The 8,025-nt window shown below is 38.1% G+C and overlaps 1 protein-coding gene across 1 annotated transcript; it reads left to right on the top strand.

Annotated features, from left to right (window-relative positions):
* Nucleotides 1-3,712: 3,712 nt before the first annotated feature.
* LOC133878297 (uncharacterized) lies at nucleotides 3,713-6,237 on the top strand. Its single transcript, XM_062316830.1, has 2 exons — nucleotides 3,713-4,075; nucleotides 4,288-6,237. Exon 2 carries the CDS (start codon nucleotides 4,300-4,302, stop codon nucleotides 5,941-5,943), a length of 1,644 nt encoding a protein of 547 aa, XP_062172814.1. The 5' UTR covers nucleotides 3,713-4,075; nucleotides 4,288-4,299; the 3' UTR covers nucleotides 5,944-6,237.
* Nucleotides 6,238-8,025: the final 1,788 nt, after the last annotated feature.

Below are 8,025 nucleotides of genomic sequence, written 5' to 3' on the forward strand. Positions count from 1 at the left end.
TTATGTATATTCTTTTGCGCCTATAGTTTTGGAGAGTTGCCCTGTGTTGCAGCTCATGCCCTTATTGTTGAGTGTGATGCTTGTGCTTGTCCAAAAGTTATATTAATTACCACCCTCTAAAATCTCAATATTTCTAGAATAACACATGGCATGTATTTCTCTGGATGCTTTCATATTCAGTTTAGTGTATTGGTTTTATTACATTCCTTGATATCCCGATAAATATATCTATTACATCAGTCACATCCTTGTAAAGCACTCGTGAAGATTCTCAGGTAACAATTAGTATCATCTGTTCTCTCTTCGTTTTTTTTTTTTTTTTTTTGGTAGTTCTTTGATAATTTAGTCTGATACACTATAAAGGTTCTGATGATAATTTGGTTTGCTTTTGATGTCTATGCTTTTTTTCTTTGGTAGGTCGGGAATTGAAAAGCTTAAGCCTTCGTTTTTCATTTCTGATTTTTAATGCCCTAAAATTCTTGGTACATAATTTCTTATGCTTATTCTCCTCTCTCTCTCTCTCTCTCTCTCTCTCTCTCTTCCTGATGGGTTATTGGTATATAATCTTAGTTCATGTAAAGAAGTTGGCTCTGCAATAATCTGTGTAAAAGTGTTTTTATTTTGACTTGGTTTTATTGCTTAATTGGAAGCTAAAGCTGAAAAGATTGTGAATTTGGTTTCCTAATATGCCTTTTAATTCGAAGCCTTGGTTCACTTTGTGCTTTTGTTTATTCTTACTAAATTAGAGTTCTTAATTGATACTGATTACTCGGGCCGAATGAATTATAAATGCTATGATGGGCTTCTAATTCCTTCTTGTAGATTCTTGGTGCCTTTGGTTTGGGGATTACAATGACATTATTGTGGCTTCAGTTTGAATCTCATCTAATAGATCTTGATGATGTTTTCCACTTGTGCTGAAACTGATGCTTCTTAAACTCACGATTATTTCCAAAGTATCCAGAACCAGAAGACATCAAACGACTTATTTATATATGCCTTCATTTCCTTCATGTTCATCACAACATCTCCCAAAAACTGTCAGACAATATTGAAATAATAAAAAAAAAATAATTAGATTCTTTTCCAAATGCTTGCAAATCACCCACATTTGCCCTTAAAGAAGCGACTTCCAAATCACCTACATTTGCTTACCCACTCTCTGCAGGGGAAAAATATATTGATGGCCTGCAATGCCTGTAAACGTTATAGCCATGGCTTCGCTTATACATGTCACCACTGCCCCTACAGCCTGACATCCGATGTTGTTCGATTCCGAAAACCATTAAACATGAAGTTCACCAACACTCTCTCTTTCATTCAATAAGTTCTGTTGAAATGTACAATGCTTGTGATGGGTCAGAGAAGGGTCGCAATGGTGTATTTGTATGCAAGGAATGCAAATTTGCTTTGGGTTTTGAACGTGCAACACTCCCGCTCAAAGCTAAGTATGAATATGACCCACATCCCCTCTCACTCACTTACAATGCCAAAAATGTTTCTGAAGAATATTATATTTTTGTCTAATTTGCGAAGAAGAAAAAAAAATTCAAATCATTGGTTCTATTACTGTGTACGTACAATGTAATCTTTGTGCTTATCCTCGATGTGTTGTAGGATAATCTAAGAAAAAGTTAAGAACTCATAAACCAAAAGCAAATAAAAGACCAGAAGAAATAAGATAAAAAGGAAACCAAAGAGAAAAAAAAAAAAGAAAAAGAAGAAAAAAAGCGAGAAAAGCTTAACTCTAGATTGATTGTGGCGTGGTGTTCTGCAATGGAGAGAGCCGAAGAATGGAGATGTAAGAGAAGCTGAGCAGGTGAGGGAGTTTTTGGTCTGAAACAAGGGCTGGGTTCTAATTTTATACACGTGGCATGTTTCAGATTGTTCAAGTTTGGATTATCAAAATTGGAGATTCGGCGATTAATTTCAAGCATTTTCAAAAAATTTGCCTGATATCCGAATCCGGTTGGTTTTGGATTAGGATCTGTTGGTTTATTTTTATTGGCTACATTCTGATTAACAAAAACGCTTTCATTTTGGTTGACAAAAACGTTTCCATATTAAGGACAGCTATAACAGAGACACCGTAATTCATAGTCTTCCAAAAGAATATTACAGAATATTAATTCCAATATGGAATGGACTGATCAAGATATGATAGTTGCATAGAATATCCCTAAGAAGGCAATTTCCTGTTGAATAAAATATTTTGGAGATTTTACAGCTTAGAAAGTTGATTTTCCCAATAGCCCAGTCGGACGCCCAGATGCCAGAGTTCGAATGCAAGCCATTAAGAGTCAAAGTCCTATGAAGGTTAGGACGGCTCAGCAGACGCAAGCCATCGAGAGCAAAAGTCCTGCAGATACGAGCTACAGAGAGCAAAAGTTTGCAAGAAAGTCTGGACGCAAATGCGTTGACTGCAGATGCTGGAAGTTCTTTATGCAACCATTCGGATGCTAGGGTCGCAAGTCCGAACGCGCTTTAGTGTTTTTCTCGATGTTTTAGTTGTAGGTTCGGACCTCAAAAGCCAGGTCTGGACGCCGCCTATGCAAATGTAGAATTATGATTTTTGAAGCCTATTAAAAGAGGCTCATAGGCTGCTTATTTGTAAGAAGTATCATATACACTCCAGTGTGCTAAGAGATGATGTTTAGGTAAAGATCGTTGTATCGATTAGCTCTCTTAGAGTTTGTAGGTGTGATTTGATCAGCTTGAAATCTAGCTTAGAGACTTAAGGAGGAGCTCTAAGTTAAAGGAATCCATTGAAGACCCATTCAGACAGAAAGTCTGGTTGAGAAGCGTTCACGTATAGGTATGTGTCAGAATTAGAGGTATGACTATTGGATCAGGTTATGTGAGTATTACTGCATTGTAATTAACTTTGTCTTCTGAATAGTGAATTTTTTGTATTTGACTGCCCCCGAGTGGTTTTTCTCTTTATAAGAGTTTTTACTTCGTCAACAAAATACTCATTTCTTTTAAATTCCACATTTAATATTTTGTTGCACTATTGATCACACACTTATCACAATTAAATTAGAAGTCTTTATTTTTCAGGATTCTCTCAAATTATTTGTCCGAAATTATGAGAATTCGGAGAGTTGATTATAAAAAATCACTTATGTGATTCACCTGACCGGATAAGTAGTTAGATAACCTAATATTTATTTTATCAAGTGGATCTCATAAGTGGTCTCTCATAATCACATGCACGAATTCTCTCAAATTCTATAAGATAATTTGAGAAATTCCTAGGTTTTCCGATTGGTTTTTGTCGACATCCAATCCATTATTCAACACACAACGGTTCACAACTTTGAAAAAGGACTCGCTCCAAAATCGTGTCTTTCTCGGCTTTCAAATCATCGTTGGAAGGGATCATACTGTCACGTGCCTACTATTGCTCATCTCCAGCTACAGTCAGGGTGTGGAAGAAGAGTGACGTGGTAGGACAGGTGGTAGACTATTCTAGAAGGATTCTATAATCTGTTAGCATAATGTTGTTTTACCTTTATGAGACTTGCTACACAGGGGAGACTTGCTACACAGGGGACGCTCATCCGTCCCCTGTGAGCATTTTATTATAAAAAAATAATTTTTTATTATATATGGGTGATGGGGGACGGATGAGTGTCCCCCATCCAGCATTTCCCTACCTTTATACCCTGGTTGTGCATCTTTGTTGTTAGCCGTTATTGAGAAAGATTCCTACTGTAGTCTATATATGAAGTAAGAGGTAGGAGAAGAGAGAAGAGAGAAGAGAGAATGAATATTGTAGGCCGATCCTTGGAGAGCTAGGGCCTCTCGAAGAGCTCTTTATGTTTCTTTTTGCATTCTAATTCCAGTATTTCCATTGTTATCTTCCCCAATTTCCATATCCTACCATTATTTACCTTACACATACACAGACCCAGCTGCCCCTCGCCCCTCACTCCTCTCCAGTTTCCACTGGCCTTTCATTCAAAGAAAGAAAAGAAAACCCTCTCGATCGGCTTTCTCTCACTTTCTGTCTTTAGGGCTTCGATTGGGTCTGCTCGATCAACCAACCGATCCCGGTTACGTTCAGCTTCAGGTTGGTGAGCCTTAATTCTGAAGATTTCTCGGTTACGTTTACTTCAAAAAGAAAGGGAACTCATGGGTTTTGTTCGATCTGTGCTTGTTTGCTTTCTTTTGCTCTTTTCTTCTTTTTCGATTCTTGTTCACGACTAAATAAGCTCGTTCTAAAGCTTTGATCTTACTTTTTTGTTAATCACCTTTCCGTTGTTTGCCGGAGTGTGGGGATAGATCTTGAGGGAGATGGAGGTACTCCACCATTTTAGCCACGAGGAGCATCCCTTGATCTTTGTGGAAGAGTTACAAAACGATGGCGCGAATGAATTTGTTTGCTCAGGGTGCGAAGAATCAATATGGGGTCCTGCCTACAAATGCTCTCGGTACTGCAACTTCTTCCTCCACAAGTCATGTGCCGAGTTACCCCGTGAGATACAACACCCTTTGCATCCAAACCACACCCTTGTTCTCCAAGTGCCATCACGGCCTAAACTTTGTGAAGCCTGCTATAGGAGTTGCGAAAGATGCTTCTTCTACCATTGCAATACTTGCGATTTCGACGGCCTTCACATCGAATGCGCTTCCGGTTGGCGAACAAAACCTGAAGATTGTCACCAGCATGAATTCGTTACCATCTTTCAGCAGATCCAGTTCACTTGTGAACTCTGTGGCGAGGATCGCAACAGCTTTGCCCAGGTATGTCGCATTTGTCAACTCTTGGCCCACACTCCATGTACTGAGATGCCTCGTACAATCAAAATTATAGCAGATCGTCACTGGCTCAATCTCGTGTATTCACTTGGTCAAGTGATGAAGGAGCACGACGACTGTGTACTCTGTAACCTCTGCGGTAAAAAGCTCAACCTCAAGTATGCGGCTTATTATTGTCAACAGTGCGATTTCGTAGCCCACTTGGAATGCGCACGCCAAAATTGGATTGGACTAAGTGATACCGTAGACTCAAGCATAGATCTCATTGAGGACAGCGACTTTGAAGAGGATGAAGAACTTGAGGTGATCAAACATTTCAATCATAAACATTACTTATTCATCAACCGCAACGAAGTCGAGGTTCATGATCATAAGCTGTGCAAAGGTTGTATGCAATCAATTTCCGCCCCATTTTATAGTTGTGACCAATGCGAATACTTTCTCCATAGCAAATGTGCTCGACTTCCCTTAAAGAAGCGACATCCAAACCACCCACATCTTCTTACCCTCTCTGCAAGGGGAAGGGAAAGTTACATTGATGGCCTCGTATTTTGCAATGCTTGTGGTCGTTACAGCCATGGCTTCGCTTATACATGTCACAAATGTGATTACTATAGCCTTGATATCCGATGTGGTTCGATTTTGAAAATCTTTAACCATGAAGTTCACCAACACTCCCTATTTCATGCTTTAAGTTCCGTTGAAAAGTGTCGTGCTTGTGATGGGTCGGAGAATACCAATGGTGTATTTGTCTGCACTAAATGCAGTTTTGCCTTGGGTTTTGAATGTGCAACCCTCCCACTCAAAGCTAAGTATGAATATCACCCACATCTTCTCTCACTCACTCACGTTACTGCCAAAAATGATTTTGAAGAATACTATTGTTTAATTTGTGAAGAAGAAAGAAATTCAGATCATTGGTTTTATTACTGTGCACAATGTAACTTTGGTGCTCATCCTCGATGTGTTGTAGGGAGGAATCCCTACATTAAGTATGTAAGAAATTTGACTCGGAAATATCACCAACACCGTCTCAATTTTGTCCGGAGAACTAAGGTCTCTCGTCCATGTGATACCTGCGGTGAAACTTTTGATGGACATGTGGCCCTAGGCTGTACACAATGCAAATCCATCATCCATTGGACGAAGGAATGTATGGATAAATGGATAATAAAATAACATGGAGAAATATTACAGCCATGAATAGATTTGGTAGTCATTCAAAGTTCGACATTAATAGACCTCAGAAACTCATATCCACTCACCCAAACAACAGAAGAGCCTCCAACTGATCACATGGTCTCTTGATCTGTCATTAGCCTGAATCAAACCTCATACGATGATGATCATTGAAGTGCTTGGAGTGAACTTGAATCAAATGCTACATTTGAATTGTTTACAGGTACTGTGAGGGTCACATTCTGTTGCCATCAAATTGCTCATTAAATTAATTACTAGTCATTTGATGAACAATTTTTTACTAGTCATTGCTAGCTGTTGTTGGTCTTGTGTTCATAAATATAATTTCTAATTTATTGTGGTTATGAACTCCTCTAGAACCTCAAATCTTCATATTATTATATATAGATTTCAAAAGCTTTAATTTTTAGGGTTAAATACAAAATTGCCCTATGTGGTTTGTAAACTTTATTTTTTGCCTTATGAGTTTTAATTTTTATCATAGGTGGTACATGTGATAGGAAAAAAGATGGAAATGGTACCTTCGTCTATTTTTCCATCCAAAACTAATGGAAATCCACGTTAGTGCCACGTGGTACCATTCAAAATGCGACACATGACAACACTATTTTTTTTTAAAAACTATTTTTTTTTTGAGGGTTTGGCTCTTGGGGGTGGCCGAACCACCCCCGTGGCTTATGCGGGTGGTTTGACTACGGCCACCCCCGAGACAAAAATAATTTTTTTTTGTCTTTGCCGTTTGGCCCTTGGGGGTGGCTGAACCACCCCATAGGCCACGGGGTGGTTCGGCCACTCCCAAATCGGCCGGTCTGGTTCGGCCACCCTTAAGGAGCAAACCCTAAAAAAAGAAAATTTGAGGGTTTGGCCATTGGGGGTGGCTTGGAAATTTTTTAAATTTTTTTTTTAAAAAGCTTGAAAATTAAAAAAAAAATAGTGTGGCCACGTGTCGCATTTTGAATGGTGCCATGTGGTGTTGATGTGGATTTTTGTCAATTTTGAATGAAAAAATGGACGGAGATATCATTTCCATCTTTTTCCATATAAAGTTTGCAAACTACAAGAGTGTGTAAGGTATTTAACCCTAATTTATATTATGGCCTATTAATTACTTCTGTTTATTGTAGGTTAAATTACCTCAGGGCTTTCTTCATGGTCTGATTGGGTTGTCTCCTACCCATTTTGAAAGACCTAATCATAGTGGCATGATGGTAATTTTATACTACAAGCATTCAAATTATATGACTTTCTATGAGTGTGGGAGAGCCAACTACTTTATTTATTTATTTATTTTTTTGGCTATTTAGAGTATATAATATTTTTATAGACCTTTTAGATTGATAGTGCAAAATCAAGAACATATTAATCATCCCAAAAGCTTAAGTTTATAAGAAAATATAAATTTAATCATTTAATCAATAGTTTAATACTCCCATTCATTATTTAATTAAAATATTAGAGGTCAATTGACGAAAACATGGTTCGAGTTCAGTATCTCTGCTTTGATACCGTTTGGTAATTTAGTATACGGTAAATATATAATAAATCACTGAATCGATGCGCGATTTGAAAATACTCCATAACTTTTTTGATTTTTAACATTGACTCCTTAACTTTTTCGCGTTTTTGAATTGGGTCATTTCGTCACTTTTCTATTTAATTTTGCAAATTCTGTTTGGCCGAATCACCGTTTGGCTACGTCAGCATCGACAACTCAGCCAAAAAATGACGTTGTTTTAATATTTTCTTAACACCTCAGCTCCAAATTCTTTTTTTTTTTTAAATAATTCTATTTATAAAGAATTTTTTTTTTTTTTTGAAAAAAGAAGGGTAAGTGGGTGGCCCCGAGAGGTGGCCGGCGCCACCCCCATGGCTCTCATCTCCATCAACGCGATGGATTGGCTGAGATGATATGCAAAAAAGGCTTATGGGCGCTTATGGGGTCATGTTCTTGTTTGCCAAATGTTCAATATGCGAAAAAGGCTCTTGGGCATGAGGTGAAACTCGGTTTTGATTCATTCGATTTGGTGGATACTGCTTTGGTAGAGATTTATAGGAACTGTG

The sequence above is a fragment of the Alnus glutinosa genome, chromosome 9 (assembly GCF_958979055.1).
Source record: "Alnus glutinosa chromosome 9, dhAlnGlut1.1, whole genome shotgun sequence".
In the NCBI taxonomy this organism is placed as follows: Eukaryota; Viridiplantae; Streptophyta; class Magnoliopsida; order Fagales; family Betulaceae; genus Alnus; species Alnus glutinosa.